This window comes from Oncorhynchus nerka, linkage group LG4, assembly GCF_034236695.1.
Source record: "Oncorhynchus nerka isolate Pitt River linkage group LG4, Oner_Uvic_2.0, whole genome shotgun sequence".
NCBI classification, from domain to species: Eukaryota; Metazoa; Chordata; class Actinopteri; order Salmoniformes; family Salmonidae; genus Oncorhynchus; species Oncorhynchus nerka.
This window is the reverse complement of record NC_088399.1, coordinates 46,167,027-46,187,087: the sequence shown is the minus strand read 5'-3', so window position 1 is coordinate 46,187,087 and position 20,061 is coordinate 46,167,027. Positions and strand designations below refer to the sequence as shown.

At 42.8% G+C, this 20,061-nt stretch overlaps 1 protein-coding gene across 1 annotated transcript in view; it reads right to left on the bottom strand.

The window, feature by feature from the left end:
* Nucleotides 1-20,061, bottom strand: part of col27a1a (collagen, type XXVII, alpha 1a) — a 250,288-nt gene that overhangs the window by 77,495 nt on the left and 152,732 nt on the right. Inside the window, exons 29-33 of the mRNA XM_029657740.2 lie at nucleotides 19,333-19,386; nucleotides 12,788-12,832; nucleotides 12,311-12,355; nucleotides 11,886-11,939; nucleotides 4,249-4,302 (exon numbers count right to left, since the gene is read on the bottom strand). Coding sequence (XP_029513600.1) covers nucleotides 4,249-4,302; nucleotides 11,886-11,939; nucleotides 12,311-12,355; nucleotides 12,788-12,832; nucleotides 19,333-19,386 — 252 coding nt within the window. The remainder of the gene's footprint in view (nucleotides 1-4,248; nucleotides 4,303-11,885; nucleotides 11,940-12,310; nucleotides 12,356-12,787; nucleotides 12,833-19,332; nucleotides 19,387-20,061) is intronic.

Below are 20,061 nucleotides of genomic sequence, written 5' to 3'. Positions count from 1 at the left end.
AAGTGATCCTTTGGACAGATACTCAAATCTCTGCTGTGGAGCTTTGCAGCTACTTCAGGGTTACTTTGGTCTCTTGCCTGGTCCATGAGTTTTGGTGGGCGGCCGACTGTTGGCAGGTTTGTTGTGGTGCCATATTCTTTCCATTTCTAATAATGGATTTAAGGGTGCTCCGTGGGATGTTCAAAGTTTCTGATATTTTTTTTGGTGCACCTTGCTTAGTGGTGTTGCAGACTCTGGGGCCTTTCAGAACAGGTGTATACTGAGATCATGTGACATATCATGTCAAACTTAAATAAAGTCCACCTGTGTGCAATCAAACTAATTATGTGACATCTGAAGGCAATTGGTTGCACCAGATCGTATTTAGCGGCTTCATAGCAAATGGGGTGAATACACCACTTTTCAATTTTTTTGCATTTTTTGAAACAATTTTTTTCTCCATTTCACTTCACCAATTTGGACTATTTTGTGTATGTCCATTACATGAAATAAAAATAAAAATCCATTTAAATTATAGGTTGAATAATTTTGCAAGGCACTGTATATACAGGGGGTACCGGTACAGAGAAATATCAGTGTGCATGTAGGTAGAGTTATTAAAGTGACTATGCATAGATGACAACAGAGAGTAGCAGCAGTGTAGAAGAGGGGGGGGGCAATGCAAATAGTCTTGGAAGCCATTTAATTAGTGTTCAGGAGTCTTATGGCTTGGGGGTAGAAGCCATAATTCATGTTCAGGAGTATTATGGCTTGGGGTAGAAGCTGTTTAGAAGCATCATGGACCTAGACTTGGCGCTCCGGTACCGCTTGCTGTGCGGTAACAGAGAGAACAGTCTATGACTAGGGTGGCTGGAGTCTTTGACAATTTTTAGGGCATTCCTCTGACACCTCCTGGTATAGAAGTCCTGCATGGCAGGAAGCTTGGCCCCGGTGATGTACTGGGCCGTACGCACTACTCGCTGTTGTGCCTTGTGGTCGGAGGCCGAGCAGATGCCATAACAGGCAGTGATGCAACCAGTCAGGATGCTCTCAATGATGCAGCTGTAGAGGATCTGAGGACCCATGACAAATCTTTTCAGTCTCATGAGGGGGAATAGGTTTTGTCGTGCCCTCTTCATGACTGTCTTGGTGTGCTTGGACCATGTTAGTTTGTTGGTGATGTGGACGCCAAGAAAATTGAAGCTACAGCCCCATCGATGAGAATTGGAGTTTGTTCGGTCCTCCTTTTCCTATATTCCACAATCATCTCCTTTGTCTTGATCACGTTGAGGGAGAGGTTGTTGTCCTTGCACCGCACGGTCAGGTCTCTGACCTCCTTCGTATAGGTTGTGGCGCCGTTGTCAGGTTCACCACTGTTGTGTCATTGGCAAACTTAATGATGGTGTTGGAGTCGTGCCTGGTCGTGCAGTCATGAGTGAAAAGGGAGTCCCGGAGGGGACTGAGCATGCACTCCTGAGGGGCCCCCGTGTTGAGGATCAGTGTGGAGGATGTATTGTTTACCTACCCTTACCACCTGGGGGGTGGCCCGTCAGGAAGTCCGGGATCCAGTTGCAGAAGGAGGTGTTTAGTCCCAGGGTCCTTAGCTTAGTGATGAACTTTGAGTGCACTATGATGTTGAACGCTGAGCTGTAGTCAATGAATAGCAGTCTCACATATGTCTTAACTTTGTCCAGGTGTGAAAGGGCAGTGTGGAGTGCAATAGAGATTGTATCATCTGTAGCTCTGTTGAGGCGGTATGCAAATTGAAGTGGGTCTAGGGTTTCTGGGATAATGGTGTTAATGTGGGCCATTACCAGCCTTTCAAAGCATTTCATGGCTACAGACGTGAGTGCTACGGGTCGGTAGTCATTTAGGCAGGTTATCTTAGTGTTCTTGGGTAGAGAAACTATGGTGGTCTGCTTGAAACATGGGACTATGGTGGTCTTACAGACTCAGACAGGGAGAGGTTGAAATTGTCAGTGAAGACACTTGCCAGTTTTTCAGTGCATGCTCCGAGTACACGTCCTGGTAAATCGTCTGGCCCTGCGACCTTGTGAATGTTGACCTGTTTAAAAGGTCTACTCATACTGGCTGTGGAGAGCGTGATTACACAGTCGTCCTTAACAGCTGATGCTCTCATGCATGTTTCAGTTTTCCTTTCCTCGAAGCGAGCACAGAAGTTATTTAGCTTGTCACTGGGCAGCTCTCAGCTGTGCTTCCCTTTGTAGTCTGTAATAGTTTGAAAGCCATGCCACATCCATCAAGTGTCAGAGCTGATTACTTATGTAAATGTGATATTTCAGTTACTTTATATAAATTAGCAAACATTTCTAAAAAAACAGTTTTAGCTTCATCATTATGGGGTGTGTAGATTGACGAGGAAAAATAAAAGAATAAGGCTGTAGTTAACAAAATGTGGAAAATGTCAAGGGGTCTGAAAATTTTCCGAATGCACTTTATATACACTGTGTATATACACTACCGTTCAGAAGTTCGGTGTCACTTAGAAATGCCCTTGTTTTCCATGAAAACATACATGAAATTAGTAGCAAAATTAATAGGAAATATAAAGATGTTGACAAGGTTATAAATAATGATTTTTAATTGAAATAATAATTGTCCTTCAAAGAATCCTCCATTTGCAGCAATTACAGCCTTGCAGACCTTTAGCATTGTAGTTGTCAATTTGTTGAGGTAATCTGAAGAGATTTCACCCCATGATTCCTGAAGCACCTCCCACAAGGTCGATTGGCTTGATGGGCACTTCTTATGTACCATAGGGACAAGCTGCTCCAGCAACAGCTCAATAGGGTTGAGATCCGATGACTGTGCTGGCCACTCCACTATAGACAGAATACCAGCTGACTGCTTCTTCCCTAAATAGTTATTGCATAGTTTGGAGCTGTGCTTTGTCCTGTTGTAGGAGTAAATTGGCTCTAATTAAGCGCCGTCCACAGGGAATGGCATTGCATTGCAAAATGGAGTCATAGCCTTCCTTCTTCAAAATCCCTTTTACCCTGCACAAATCTCCAACTTTACCACCACCAAAGCATCCCCAGACCATCACATTGCCTCCACCATGCTTGACAGATGGCGTCAAGCACTCCCCCAGCATCTTTTCATTTTTCTGCGTCTCACGAATGTTCTTCTTTGTGATCCGAACACCTCAAACTTAGATGAGTCTCCCCAAAACACTTTTTTCCAATCTTTCAATGTCCAGTGTCTGTGTTCTTTTGCCCATCTTAATCTTTTATTTTTATTGACCAGTCTGAGATATGGCTTTTTCTTTGCAAGAAGGCCAGCATCCCAGAGTCGCCTCTTCACTGTTGTCGTTGAGACTGGTGTTTTGCGGGTAATATTTAATGAAGCTTCCAGGTGAGGAATTGTGAGGCGTCTGTTTCTCAAACTAGACAGTTTTTTTCTTGCTCAGTTGTGCACCGGGGCCTCCTACTCCTCTTTCAATTCTGGTTAGAGCCAGTTTGCGCTGTTCTGGGAAGGGAGTAGTACACAGCGTTGTACGAGATCTTCAGTTTCTTGGCAATTTCTCGCATGGAATAGCCTTCAATTCCCAGAACAAGAATAGACTGCTGAGTTGCAGAAGAAAGTTATTTGTTTCTGGCCATTTTGAGCCTGTAACCCACAAATGCTGATGCTCCAGATACTCAACTAGTCTAGAGAAGGCCAGTTTTATTGCTCTTTAATCAGGATAAGTTTTCAGCTGTGCTAACATTATTGTAAAAGGGTTTTCTAATGATAAATTTACCTTTTAAAATGATAAACTTGAATTAGCTAACACAACATGCCATTGGAACACAGGAGTGATGGTTGCTGATAATGGGCCTATGTAGATAGTCCATAAGAAATCTGCCATTTTCCAGCTACAATAGTCAATTAGACATTAACAATGTCTACACTGTATTTATGATCAATTTGATGTCATTATAATGGACAAAAAGGTGGTTTTCTTTAAAAAACAAGGACATTTCTAAGTGACCCCAAACTTTTGAACAGTAGTGTGTTTTTTTAATGACAAATAAAATCAGTCAATCAATTATTCATTATAGTGGGAAGAACAAACAGGTAGCTAGAAACACATCCTGATTCAACTAGGGAGACCAGACGATGTGAATGTGTATGTGTCTGTGTGTGTGTGAGAGAGAGTGATACAGTGTGTGTACATGTGCATGTGTGTGTGTGTGCGTGCGCGCGCATGAGTGTACGTGTGAGCATGCATGTGTTTGTGTGTGTACTGTATGTGTAAATTCTCACCTGTAGACCAGTTTCTCCTGGTGGCCCCACTGTCCCCACTGGCCCAGGGAGTCCCTAGAAAACAGAGCAGAGACACAATGTTGATGAGAGATGGTCATATAAGAGAAACCAATGCAGCTTTGTGCTCAAACAACATGAGAACTATCCTTGTTAAACCATCCTCATCTTATGAGCCTACGTTTGTTTCACTACATGGATTCACGAGGGCTACAGTCAGGTCAGGTTGGTGGATCAGGTTACAAGAGAACAGGTGCTGCCCAAAAATGAGTAAAGGACAATGGGGTAAGTTGAGCCAATTTTTACATTTAAATCAAACTTTATTTGTCACATGCACCGAATACAGCAACCTTACCGTGAAATTCTTACTTACAAGCACTTAACCAACAGTGCAGCACAAGATAGAGTTAAGAAATCATTTGCCAAATAAACTAAAGTAAAAAATAATAAAAAGTAACACAATAAAATAACAATAACGAGGATATATACAGGGGGTACATGTACTGAGTCAATGTGCGGGGGTACAGGTTTAGTCGAGGTAATTTGTACATGTCGGTAGGGATGAAGTGACTATGCACAGATAATAGACAGCGAGTAGCAGCAGTGTAAAAACAAAGGGGGGGGTCAATGTAGATAGTCCGGGTTGCCATTTGATTCATTGTTCAGCAGTCTTATGGCTTGGGGGTAGAAGCTGTTAAGGAGCCTTTTGGTCCTAGACTCGGCGCTCCGGAACCGCTTGCCGTGCGGTAGCAGAGAGAACAGTCCATGACTTGGGTGACTGGAGTCTTTGAAAAAATGTTGTGCTTTCCTCTGACACCGCCAAGTATATAGGTCCTGGATGGCAGGAAGCTTGGCCCCAAGGATGTACTGGGCTGTATGCACTCCTCTCTGTAGCGCTTTACGGTCAGAAGCCGAGCACTTGCCATACCAGACGGTGATGCAACCGATGGTGCAGCTGTAGAACTTTTTGAGGATCTTCGGACTCATGCCAAATATTTTCAGTCTCCTGAGGGGGCAAAGGTGTTGTCGTGCCCTCTTCACGATTGTCTTGGTATGTTTGGACAATGATAGTTCGTTGGTAATGTGGAAACCAAGGAACTTGAAACTCTCGACCCTCTCCACTATCATCCCATCAATGTTAATAATGGGGGCCTGTTTGTCCCGCCTTTTCCTGTAGTCCACGATCAGCTTCTTTGTCTTGCTCACATTGAGTGAGAGGTTGTTGTCCTGGCACCACACTGCCAGGTCTCTGACGTCTTCCCTATAGGCTGTCTCATCGTTATCGGTGATCAGGCCTACCACTGTTGTGTCATCTGCAAACTTAATGATGGTGTTGGAGTTGTGTTGGCCATGCAGTTGTGGGTGAACAGGGAGTACAGGAAGAAACTAAGCACACACCCCGAGGGGCCCCAGTGTTGAGGATCGGCGTGGCAGACGTGTTGTTGCCTACCCTTACCACCTGCGGGCGGCCCGTCAGGAAGTCCAAGATCAAGTTGCAGAGGGAGGTGTTTAGTCCCAGGATCCTTAGCTTAGTGATGAGCTTTGAGGCCACTATGGTGTTGAACGCTGAGCTGTAGTCAATGAACAGCATTCTCACATAGATGTTCCTTTTGTCCAGGTTCGAAAGGGCAGTGTGGAGTGCAATTGAAGAAAACACTTCAATTTGATCAACTTGCCAGTGGCTCAGCTTATCCCATGGCCATTGGCTAAACTTAACCCAAACATTTTGACTATATAGCCCACACACCTACAAGGATGCACTTTCATGCTAAGTTTAGGACCTCATATTGAAGCTTATAGAGACCAACTGATTAATAGAATCTCTCATGCATGTCTCAGTGTAATTTGCCTCGCAGTGAGCATAGAAGTAGTTTAGCTCATCTGGTAGGCTTGTGTCACTGGGCAGCTCTCGCCTGTGCTTCCCTTTGTAGTCTGTAATGGTTTGCAAACCCTGCCACATCCGATGAGCGTCAAAGCCAGTGTAGTATGATTCGATTTTCGTCCTGTATTGCCGCTTTGCCTGTTTGATGGGTCGTCGGAGGGCAAAGCGGGATTTCTTATAGCTTCCGGGTTAGAGTCCAGCTCCTTGAAAATGACAACCGTAGCCTTTAGCTCAGTGCGGATGCTGCCTGTAATCCATGGCTTCTGGTTGGGGTATGTACTTACGGTCACTGTGGGGATGACGTCATCGATGCACTTATTGATGAAGCCAATGACTGATGTCAATGACACTTCAGCGAGCAGGCCTTTCTAATCGACCTGGCCGGGTATCCTGGAATGATATGGACATCATTCCATCAGTAGAGGATGCCTGGTTATTCTTTAAAAGTGCTTTCCTCAACATCTTAAATAAGCATGCCCCATTGTAAAAATGTTGAACCAGGAACAGCTATAGTCCTTGGTTCACTCCAGAACTGACTGCCCTTGACCAGCACAAAAACATCCTGCCGCGATATGCAACTTTTCAGGGAAGTTAGGAACCAATTTACACAGGAGGTTAGGAAAGCAAAGGCTAGCTTTTTCAAACAGAAACTTTCATCCTGTAGCACAAACTCTTATTCTCCATGGAGAATAAGAGCACCTCCTCCCAGCTGCCCACTGCACTGAGGCTAGGTAACACTGTCACCACCAATAAATCCATGATAATTGAGAATTCCAATAAGCCTTTTTCTATGGCTGGCCATGCTTTCCACCTGGCTACACCTACCCCGGTCAACAGCCCTGCAGCCCCCACAGCAACTTGCCCAAGCCCCATTTCTCCTTCACCCAAATCCAGATAGCTGATGTTCTGAAAGAGCTGCAGAATCTGGACACCTTCAAATCAGCCGGGCTAGACAATCTGGACCCTCTCTTTCTAAAATTATCCGGCAAAAATGTTGCAACCCCTACTACTCGCCTGTTCAACCTTTCTTTCGTATCGGCTGAGATCCGCAAAGAATGGAAAGCTTCCGCGGTACACCTCAGCCATGCTCAAAGTCCTAAACAATATCATAACCGCCACCGATAAGAGATTATCTTTTGCTACTGTGCAGCTGTATTCATCGATCTGGCCAAGGCTTTCGACTCTGTCAATCACCACATTCTTATCGGCAGAATCAACAGCCTTGGTTTCTCAAATGACTGCCTCGCCTGGTTCATCAACTACTTCTTAGACAGAGTTCAGTGTGTCAAATCGGATGGCCTATTGTCCGGACCTCTGGCAATCTCTATGGGGGTACCACAGGGTTCAATTCTCGGGCCGACTCTTTTCTCTGTACACATCAATGATGTCGCTCTTGCTGCTGGTTATTCTCTGATCCACCTCTACACAGACAACACCATTCTGTATACTTCTGGTCCTTCTTTGGACACTGTGTTAACTAACCTCCAGACGAGCTTCAATGCCATACAACACTCCTTCCGTGGCCTCCAACTACTCTTAAATGCAAGTAAAACTAAATGCATGCTCTTCAACCGATCGCTGCCCGCACCTGCCAGTCCACCATAATTTATCATAAATGTGTCCAACATTACTAGCTTGCCAGCTGAGCCAGTCACTGAAACGATGCTGCTAACCAACCAGCTACCTAGTTAGTGCTACACATACAATGTTGAATGCGTCCAACAAAAACTAGCTAGCAAGCTACTGTAGTAACGTTAGTTGTAAGATACTGTTGTAACTTTAGTGCTAGTGCTAACATTACACACTTGTAACTGCAATATTTTCTGTTTTTCTGAAACATGGCTTTAGGACAAGATACCCCCCATGACTATCCAACTCGATGGATTCTCCATTCACAGAGCGGACAGGACATCAAATTCAGGAAAATCCAGAGAGTGAGGGCTAATGCACATTACAGACTACAAAATAAGCCCTAGCTGTGATCTGCCCAACGATGTCTCTCTACCAGACAAACTCAATGCCTTTTAAGGAGCGCGGTTTGGCAGATCATGTTTCAGAGGACATGTTCAGTGCAATAGTGTATTGATAGGAAAAATTATGTGGTTCAGCATAAACAACAAACAAATGATTAATTAAACAATATCAAATTAATTGTTGTGTCAGAGCCAAAAGTCACAATTTAAACCTTAGTCCTACCAGAACCTCTGGTTGAGTCTTTAAGTCATGGAATGGAAGTCCAAGTCTAAAGAAATGTTTGTACTACAAAATGAAAAACCCTCCCAAAAAAAGCCAACAAAAACTTAATTATACAAATTTCAAAATGTAAAGGCAATAATCCAACAAAAAGCTAAAGGTCCAATGGAAGACGATGTCTCTTAACTATTCAATGTCTATAGTTCCACCAAAACAGTGAGGAAGTTCTATTGACCGGAGCCGTGTCTATGGCCCGTGACGTGAACAGGCAAAAGCGGTGCAGGAGGAACGTCCTCCTCAAATCGAACAGTAATCTGCGTAGCTCGGTCATGTTATCAACAACAAGTCAATATGGCGCATCGTTCAGAAACATTCCGCAAAGTCCAATTTCTCTTTTCATAAATATATATTCACATTTTCAAACTAGTTTTCATTGGGAAGATAGTTAAAGCCTTTTTATCAAAAGCAATCACTTTTGCATGTGAAAATACAGGATCCTACTCATTACTCCACGTGCTTAACCTACAGTACCAGTCAAACGTTTGGACACAGATAATGATTAAAGGGTTTTCTTTATTTTTTCTATTTTCTACATTGTAGAATAATAGTGAAGACATCAAAACTGTGAAATAGTACATATGGAATCATGTAGTAACCAAGAAAGTGTTGAAAAAAAGTGTATTTTATATTTGAGATTCTTCAAAGTAGCCACCCTTTGCCTTGATGACAGCTGTGCTCACGCTTGGCATTCTTTCAACCAGCTTCACCTGGAATGCTTTTACAACAACCTTGAAGGAGTTCCCACATTGGCTGAACACTACTTGTTGGCTGCTTGTCCTTCACTCTGTGGTCCAACTCCAATCACAAACCATCTCAATTGAGTTGAGGTCGGGTGATTGGATGTAGCACTACATCACTCTCCTTCTTGGTCAAATAGTCCTTACACAGCCTGGAAGTGTGTTGGGTCATTGTCCTGCTGAAAAACAAATGATAGTACCACTAAGCGCAAACCAGATGGGATGGCGTATCGCTGCAGAATGCTGTGGTAGCCATGTTGGTTAAGTGTGCCTTGAATTCTAAATAGATCACAGACAGTGTCACCAGCAAAGGACCCCTACAGCATTACACATCCTCCTCCATTCTTCACGGTGGGAACCACACATGCAAAGATCATCCGTTCACCTAATCTGCATCTCACAAAAACAAGGCTGGGACCAAAAATGTCATATTTAGACTCATCAGACCAAAATATGTATTTCCACCAGTCTAATGTCCATTGTTCGTGTTTCTTGGCCCGAGCAAGTCTCTTCTTCTTATTGGTGTCCTTCAGTAGTGTTTTGTTGCAGCAATTCAACTGATTCACACAGTCTCCTCTGAACAGTTGATGTTGAGTTGTGTCTGTTACTTGAACTCTGTGAAGCATTTATTTGGGGTGCAATCTGAGGTACAGTTAACTCTATTGAACTTATCCTCTACAGTAGAGGTAACTCTGGGTCTTCCTTTCCTGTGACAGTCCTCATGAGAGCCAGTTTCATCATAGGGCTTGATGGTTTTTGCGACTGCAATTAAAGAAACTGGAACAGTTCTTGACATTTTCCAGATTGACTGACCTTCATGTCATAAAGTAATGATGGACTTTCGTTTCTCTTTGCTTATTTGAGCTGTTCTTGTCATATTACGTTATTGGTCTTCTACCAAATAGGGATGTCTTCTGTATACCACCCCTACCTTGTCTTAACACAACTGATTGGCTCAAACGCATTAACCTTAAATTCCACAAATTAACTTTTAACAAGGCACACGTGTTAATTGAAATGCATTCCAGGTGACTACCTCATGAAGCTGGTTAAGAGAATGCCTAGAGTGTGCAAAGCTGTCATCAAGGCAAAGGGTGGCTACTTTGAAGAATCTCAAATACAAATATATATTTTGATTTGTTTAACACTTTTTTTTGGTTACTACATGATTCCATATGTGTTATTTCATAGTTTTGATGTCTTCACTATTATTGTACAATTTAGAAAATAGTCCATGTAAAGAAAAACCCTTAAATGAGTAGGTGTTGTAAAACATTTAACCGGAAGTGTGCATCTTTAATAGACATTCATATATCTCTTATAAACTAGCTGCCACTCTCCCTGAGTGAACTGGCTTGTTTAGGGATACAGAGAGAGAACTCTGTTAAGTATGATGGATTTAGTGCTTATTAACTAAGTAAAAGCAAAAGACAGAGAGAGGGCGGTGTTGGCGAGACAATGATGTGCAGACAGATGAGTGTGAAAGACAAGTGGAGGCAATTTATTCAGGATGGAGAAAGAGAGAGGAGAGGCATATGAAGAGAAGGAGGTGGAGATGGGGTTGAGGAGATCAATAGGGAGAAAATATAATGGAGAGAGAAAAGGGAGAAGATGGAGAGAGAGGAAATGGTGAGAGAAAAGAGAGGAGTGATGGAGAGAGGAGAAATAGTAAGACTTTAAATAGAGAGAGAGGAGATGGAGAGAAATGTGATGGTGAAAGTAGGAGAGAGAGACAGTAGAAGGGGAGGGGGAGGTGGAGAGAGAAAGGATAGGAGTGATGAGAGAGGAGAAATAGAAAGAGTATAAATAGAGAGAGAAATGGAGAGAAAGGTGACGGAGAAAGTAGAGAGAAAGACAGGAGAAGGAGAGGGGGAGGTGGAGCTAGAAAGGAGAGGAGTGATGAGAGAGGAGAAATAGAAAGAGTATAAATAGAGAGAGATGGAGAGAAAGGTGGCAGAGAAAGTAGAAGAGTAAGTGTTGGTAAAATTATGATTAAATGACTGAACAAATCATTTTAAATGGAACTGTAACTAAGTTAACTTATACTCTGTTTTATTATATCTGATTAACATAATATGAGTTCATACGATGGGATTGTGTGACAAGGAGTAATTAAAGTTAATGAACACCATTCCAACTAGGAAGAAACTAATGGGTTGTAGACTGTGTAAACACATGTAAGGTCGTTAACCTATGGTTGAACCTACAGAACTGAGCTCTGGGTTTTTTAGATAAGACAGTGAGTGCATTCCAAGTTTTCTGTTAATTAGAACGGTCAGCTCAGTGGTGATCGATAATGTTGAGGGGTCAAAAGTTACCTGGGAGTGTGTTAGTAAGTTAGAATGAACTTTTCACCTCACTTTGTCCGAGTCGAGAGGAGGGGATTCTGTTAAAACAATGAAATGACGTCATGATCTGTATATAAACTGTTGCTCGTGGTTAAGTGGCAGCGCGCTCCGAGAATAAATTATGTTACCTATTATTGAAAGACTGGTCTCCGTCTATTTTATGCAAACAAGAATCTTACAAATTCTCATAAAATAGATTAAGGGTTTTCAATTAATGAAAGCACATTGGCATAATTAAATTACAGTAACAGTAAGAGAGTAGAAGGAGAAGGGGAGATGGAGAGAGAAAGGAGAGGAGTGATGAGAGAGGAGAAATAGAAAGAGTATAAATAGAGAGACAGGAGATGGAGAGAAAGGTGACAGAGAAAGTAGAAGAGTAAGAGAGTAGAAGGAGAATGGGAGATGGAGAGAGGGACTTACTGGCTCGCCTGCTATTCCTTGGTCTCCTAGAGGTCCAGAGGGTCCTTGAATACCCTGTTGATATAACAGCTAATGAGTGTAGAGAACAGATACACGCACACACACGCACCGAGGGGGAAGCAGAACAACACTCAACATGTGGCCAGTTAATGATGGGTTAAATCCCCACTTTCAGACAGTCATAAGATAAGATATAAAGCTCTGACCAAAAGCAGTACTATTAAAAACAAAAAACGACATTCTAAGTGAAAAGTAGGCATTAGTCTGAAGCTGGAAAAAAGAAATAGCACAAAAATGCTTACTCCACCCATGCTTTACAAAAGGTTTTCCAGCACACAGCTTTGACCTACTACAGTACCTGTGTTGGTATTGTACTTCAAACTATGTGTAGGCAGGTTGCTTAAGATTCAAACCTTAGAACTTACGGGAAACCCTTGAGGTCCAGCTTCTCCCAGCTCTCCAATTTTCCCCTGGGGAGAGAGCACAAAAAAGCAGGAAAAATAAGACCACAACTATACGAGATAGCTGACCTAATGTACACCAAATGTGCTACCAAACACAGGCGAAGAAAAGACTGACCATCATATGATAAACGCACAGCTACAACTTAAATACAAATTAGCATATTTGTTGCAGCACTGCTCTGTGAGTGCACCGTATTGACAGTGGATAAGGTGAGTCCTCTCCTTACAAGGTAAAGCAGTATACGCTTGAAGAAATTGCTGCACACAGTAAATCAATAAATTACAGTGTACCTACAAGCTCCTAAGAACAAGAAACGGTAAAAAAGCTGCCTGTCCCAAGTGGCGTGCCTGTCAGTAAAGTTAGGGCTAAGTGGCTGGGCTATCCAGTGTAGCATAACCAGGGGTGAAATATGACAGTGATAGGAAACTTCATTTTACCTCATCTCCCGAAAAACCCATTTTTCCCGGAAGACCATCGGGGCCCTGTGGAGAGAAATGGATAATGAGGAGGGATAAGGAGGGAAAGTATGAATATGTGAATAGTGTGACAGAAGAGTGTGTGTGTGTGCGTGTTTGAGTGAGAGGAAAAAGACAGACCAAGAGACAAACATCAGGAAAGCAGACAGCAGATATATGGATGGAGAGACAGAGACAAAATCACTAACTGTCTGATGAATTGTGTGCAGCTTAATGCAGTGCAGTGTCTATACAATAAGACATACGTGAGTGTCAATGTGTCTATAAAATGCTTTTTACTCTCTCCCCCATATGAAACAATATTATAGTATACTATGGTCTAAATACTGCAGTATATACTGCAGTGTTTTTGCGGACATGACTGTAATACACTATAGTATTCACTGTAGTATTTTTGCAGACATGACTAGTATACTGTAGCATTTACTGTAGTGTTTCTGTGAGCACTTCCGGCGCCGACAGAGATGTCCGCCTCGCTTCGCCTTCCTAGGAATGCAGTATTTTGTTTTTTTACGTTTTATTTCTTACATTGTTACACCAGGTAATCTTAGGTTTTATTACATACAACCGGGAGGAACTATTGGATATAAGAGCAACGTCAACTCACCAACATTACAACCAGTAATACGACTTTCCCGAAGCGGATCTCTGTTTTGCCCACAACCCAGGACAACGGACCGGATCCCAGCCGGCGACCCAAAACAACGACGCCGTAGAAGGGGCAGACAGAGCGGTCTTCTGGTCAGACACATCGCTCACTTCTCCCGAGCATACTACTCGCCAATGTCCAGTCTCTTGACAACAAGGTAGACGAAATCCGAGCAAGGGTTGCATTCCAGAGAGACCTCAGAGACTAACGTTCTTTGTTTCACGGAAACATGGCTCACTCGAGACACGCTATCGGAGTCGGTACAGCCAGCTGTTTTCTTCATGCATCGCGCCGACAGAAACAAACATCTTTCTGGTAAGAAGAAGGGCGGGGGTGTATGCCTTATGATTAAGGCGACGTGGTGTGATCATAACAACATACAGGATCTCAAGTCCTTCTGTTCACCTGACTTAGAATTACTCACAATCAAATGCTGACCGCATTATCTACCTAGAGAATTCTCTTCGATCAAAATCACAATTGTGTATATCCCCCCCCAAGCAGACACATCGATGGCCCTGAAAGAACTTCATTTGACTCTATGTAAACTGGAAACCACATATCCTGAGGCTGCATTTATTGTAGATGGGGATTTCAACAAGGCTAATCTGAAAACATGGCTCCCTGAATTATATAAGCATATCGATTGCGCAACCAGGGCTGGCAAAACCCGAGATCATTGTTATTCTAACTTCTGCAAATAAGGCCCTCCGCCGCAAATAAGGCCCTCCGCTGCCCTCCTTTCGGAAAAGCTGACCATGACTCCATTTAGTTGTTCCCAGCCTATAGACAGAAACTAAAACAGGAAGCTCCCATGCTCAGGTCTGTCCAACGCTGGTCCAACCAATTGGATTCCACGCTTCAAGATTGCTTCAATCACGTGGACTGGGATATGTTCCGCACTGCGTCGAACAACAACATTGATGAATACGCTGATTCGGTGAGCGGGTTTATTAGTAAGTACATCGGCGATGTCGTACCCACAGCGTCTATTAAAACATTCCCAAATCAGAAACCGTGGATTGATGGCAGCATTCGCGCAAAACTGAAAGCGCGAACCACTGCTTTTAACTTCTTGGTGGCATGGGGGCAGTATTGAGTAGCTTGGATGAATAAGGTGCCCAGAGTAAACTGCCTGCTACTCTGTCCCAGATGCTAATATATACATATTATTAGTAGTATTGGATACAAAACACTCTGAAGTTTCTAAAACTGTTTGAATAATGTCTGTGAGTATAACAGAACTCATATGGCTGGCGAAAATCTGAGACAAATCCAACCAGAAAGTGGGAAATCTGAGGCTTGTAGTTTTTTTAAACTCAGCCCCTATTGTAGATACAGTGGGATATTGGTTATGTTGCACTTCCTAAGGCTCCCACTAGATGTCAACAGTCTTTAGAACATTGTTTGAGGCTTCTACTGTGAGGTGGGACCGAATGAGAGAGGAATGAGTCAGGTGTCTGGCAGAGTGCCACAGGCTCTGAGGCGCGGTCACGAGAGAGTTAGCTCTCGTTCCATTGCTTTTCTACAGACATCGGAATTCTCCGGTTGGATCATTATTATTATGATAAAAACATCCTAAAGATTGATTCTATACTTAGTTTGACAAGTTTCTACGGGCTGTAACGGAACTTTTTAACTATTTGTCTGATGTTCGGCTGGACCTGTAAGGGATTTCCTCCTCTTCTTCCGAAGAGGAGAGGCGAGAAGGATCGGAGGACCAATATGCAGCGTGGTTAAAGTTCATGGTTCTTTAATCAGAGAAACTATACATGAACAGAATACAAAACAAGAAACGTGAAAACCCGAACAGTCCCGTGTGGCACAAACACTGACACAGGAGACAACCACCCACAAAATGCCCAAAGAATATGGCTGCCTAAATATGGTTCCCAATCAGAGACAACGATAAACACCTGCCTCTGATTGAGAACCACTCTAGGCAAACATAGACTTACCTAGACAAGTAAACTGAACACAACCCCATAAATCTAATGAACCCCTAGACAAGACGAAACACAAATAAATCACCCATGTCACACCCTGGCCTAACCAAAATAATAAAGAAAACACATAACTAAGGCCAGGGAGTGACAGGACCTGAACGCGCTTTTGGATTTGTTTACCAAACGCCATAACAAAAGAAGCTATTTGGACATAAATTATGGACATTATCGAACAAAACAAATATTTATTGTGGAACTGCGATTCCTGGGAGTGCATTCTGATGAAGATCATAAAAGGTAAGTGAATATTTATAATGCTATTTATGACTAATGTTGACTACCCAATATGGCGGATATCTATTTGGCTGCTTTGTTGTCTGAACACTGTACTCAGATTATTGCATGGTTTGCTTTTTCCGTAAAGTCTTTTTGAAATCTGACACAGCGGTTGCATTAAGGAGAAGTATATCTAATTGCATGTATAACACTTGTATTTTCATCAAGATTTATAATGAGTATTTCTGTAAATAGATGTGTCTCTCTGCACAATCACTGCATGTTTTAGAACTACTGAACTCATGTAAAATGATTTTTAAAAATATAAATATGCACTTTATCGAACAAAACATACATGTATTGTGTAACATGAAGTCCTATGAGTGTCATCTGATGAAGATCATCAAAGGTTAGTGATTCATTTTATCTCTTTGTGCTTTTTGTGACTCCTCTCTTTGGCTGGAAAAATGGCTGTGTTTTTCTGTGAGTTGGTGGTGACCTATCATAGGCAATCAAACAAGCTAAGCGTCAGTATAGAGACAAAGTAGAGTCGCTATTCAACCGCTCTGACACGAGAGGTACGTGGCAGGGTCTTCAGTCAATCACGGACTATAAAAGGAAAATCAGCCCTGTCGCGGACCAGGATGTCTTGCTCCCAGACTGACTAAACAACTTTGTTGCTCGCTTTGAGGACAATACAGTGCCACTGACACGGCCCGCTACCAAAACCTGCGGGCTCTCCTTCACTGCAGCCGACGAGAGTAAAACATTTAAACGTGTCAACCCTCACAAAGCTGCAGGCCCAGTCAGCATCCCCAGCCCTGTCCTCAGAGCATGCGCAGACCAGCTGGCTGGTGTGTTTACGGACATATTCAATCAATCCTTATCCTAGTCTGCTGTTCCCATATGCTTCAAGATGGCCACCTTTGTTCCTGTTCCCAAGAAAGCTAAGGTAACTGAGCTAAACGACTATTGCCCCGTAGCACTCACTTCCGTCATCATGAAGTGCTTTGAGAGACTAGGCAAGGATCATATCACCTCCACTCTACCTGACACCCCAGACCCACTCCAATTTGCTTACCGCCCCAATAGGTCCACAGACGAAGCAATCACAATCACACTGCACACTGCCTTAACCCATCTGGACAAGAGGAATACCTATGCGAGAATGCTGTTCATTGACTACAGCTCAGCAGTTAACACCATAGTACCCTCCAAGCTCGTCATCAAGCTCGAGACCATGCCCTGTGCAACTGGGTCCTGGACTTCCTGACGGGCCGCCCCCAGGTAGTGAAGGTAGGTAACAACATCTCCACCCGGCTGATCCTCAACACTGGGGACCCACATGGGTGCTTTCTCAGCCCTCTCCTGTATTCCCTGTTCACCCACGACTGCGTGGTCATGCATGCCTCCAACTCAATCATCAAGATTGCAGATGACACTACAGGGGTAGGCTTGATTACCAACAACAACGAGATGGCCTACAGGGAGGAGGTGAGGGCCCTCGGAGTGTGGTGTCAGGAAAATAACCTCACACTCAACGTTAACAAAACAAAGGAGATGATCGTAGACTTCAGGAAACAGCAGAGGGAGCACCCCTCTATCCACATCGACGGGACAGTAGTGGAGAGGGTAGAAAGTTTTAAGTTCCTCGGCGTACACATCACGGACAAACTGAAATGGTCCACCCACACAGACAGCATGGTGAAGAAGGTGCAGCAGCGCCTCTTCAACTTCAGGAGGCTGAAGAAATTTGGCTTGTTACCAAAAGCACTCACAAACTTTTACAGATGCACAATCAAGAGCATCCACCCGAGCCACTGCCTGTTCACCCTGCTATCATCCAGAAGGCGAGGTCAGTACAGGTGCATCAAAGCAGGGACCGAGAGACTGAAAAACAGCTTCTATCTCAAGGCCATCACTAACATTGAGTGGTTGCTGCCAACATACTGACTCAACTCCAGCCACTTTAATAATGGAAAAATGTATGTAATAAATGTATCACTAGCCACTTTAAACAATGCCACTTCATATAATGTTTACATACCCTACATTAATCATCTCATATGTATATACTGTACTCTATACCATCTACTGCATCTCATTCATATATTTTTTTATGTACATATTCTTGGTAATTCCTTTACAGTTGTGTGTATAAGGTAGTTGTTGTGGAATTGTTAGGTTAGATGTGTGTCACATGTGTATGTGACAAATACAATTTGATTTGATATGACCACCATACTGTAGTATTCGCTGTAGTGTTTTTGCGGACATGACTAGTATAGTGTAGTATTCACTGTAGTGTTTTTGCAGACTTTACTCAAGTATTCACTGTAGTGTTTTTGTGGACATGACTCGTATACTGTAGTATTTACTGTAGTGTTTTTGTGGACATGACCAGTATACTGTAGTATTTACTGTAGTGTTTTTGCTAAGGTGTTTTCTGGTCCGTTGCATTGCTCAGAACTGTTGACCCATCTCAATAGGTGGCCTGTCACGAACCTGTGTTTTATGTTCTGTTTGAGATGTTCCCCACATTAAACAGTAACTGGCAGTTGTTCCATGTTAGCTAACCCTAGTCGGCCGGTGTTACTACCGTCATGTCTGCAATAATATTATGTATAGTATACTACAGTCTTGTCTGCAAAAACACTACAGTAAATACCCGCAGAAATACCCCATAATGAAAAACTCTCCATAAGAATCTGTCAGTTTAGAGATTTGTTTTTGCATTGGATGCGTCTCAATTCACCAAATCTGCCTATGTCGCACTTCCGCATATGCGGTGGAAGGTGACAGAACTAGAGAGGTGTTTGTCTGACCATGAGACATCCCAAAAATCAGTCTTCTCACAAAATCATCTGTAGCCTACTATTATGACCCCTCTATGGAAAGATGACTCTCACGAACGCGATGGTTTTCTCAGATTTGCTCTACGACCCCCAGAAGCGTAATGGGACTTGGCAGATCGGCTGTACCGACTTCTGTCTGTAACGTTTTTTTTTGCTGTAGGATGCCCACAGGCCTCACAAGACTCGTATGATGGTCCCCCGGTACCAGTTGAAAAAAGGAATGAAAGTATACAGTATCTGAACACTGTTTAGTGCCAAAAATATGTAAAAAAACATGTAAAAAATAAATAAATATGTTTCCTGATCTTTCTGACAACATTCAGATATACTGTAGGACAGATACTTCAGAATAAACTTCCTTTTGACAGGGCATAGACAAAGTTTTTTTTTTAACCTGTCTCCTCCTCTTGTCTCATCTACACTGATTGAAGTGGATTTAAGTGAAAGTCTATGGTCAGTCTATGTCAAGGAAAGAGCAGGTGTTAATGTTTTGTATACTCAGTGTAGTATTCTATAGTATACTACACAATTCTTAAGTAAGCACGACACAATCGACGAATACTCCAGTGTGGATTATAGGATTCTACAGTATACTATAGTTTACAACAGTTTACTATATAATTCTATAGTAAATACTATAGTAATCTACAGTAAACTGTAGTATTTTTTATGTGGGCCCCATGTGTATCTGCAGCTTGGTCTTTTCTGGGGGTGTACGTCACAGCTGAAGTCCCTTACACCCTGCAGGACTGTGACCTTTGACACAAGCAGGAGTCTTACCTTCATGCCCACTAACCCCAGCTTCCCCGTTGGACCGTCGGGCCCTCTCGCACCCTGAAAAAGAAAGGAGTATAATTTAGACCAGTAGAGGTCGCTGTAAAACAGCCAGCCAGATAGACAGCCACAACATAGCACAGCACAACAGACTCTTACTTTACATAAGCCATCATTGCCTTAAAAACATCTGTGTACCCCCATGTATATCAATAAGTGAATGTGAGGGTGTATTTTGTCAGCAAGGAATAAAAATGTTCCTCTGTGGTTGTTGTTTGCATTTGTAATTTTAACGGGCAGAGAGTATGTACTAAATCGCAGACATACACTACCGTTCAAAAGTTTGGGGTCACTTAGAAATGTCCTTGTTTTTTAAAGAAAAGCACATTTTTTGTGTTCTGATTAAAGAAAAAAAAATGGCCTAATTTAGACTAGTTGAGTATCTGTAGCATTAGCATTTGTGGGTTCGATTACAGGCTCAAAATGGCCAGAAACAAATAACTTTCTTCTGAAACTCGTCAGTCTATTCTTGTTCTGAGAAATGAAGGCTATTCCATGCGAGAAATTGCCAAGAAACTGAAGATCTCGTACAACTCTGTGTACTACTCTCCTCACAAAACAGCGCAAACTGGCCCTAACCAATATTGAAAGAGGAGTGGGAGGCCCCGGCGCACAACTGAGCAAGAGGACAAGTACAATAGAGTGTCTAGTTTGAGAAACAGACACCTCACAAGT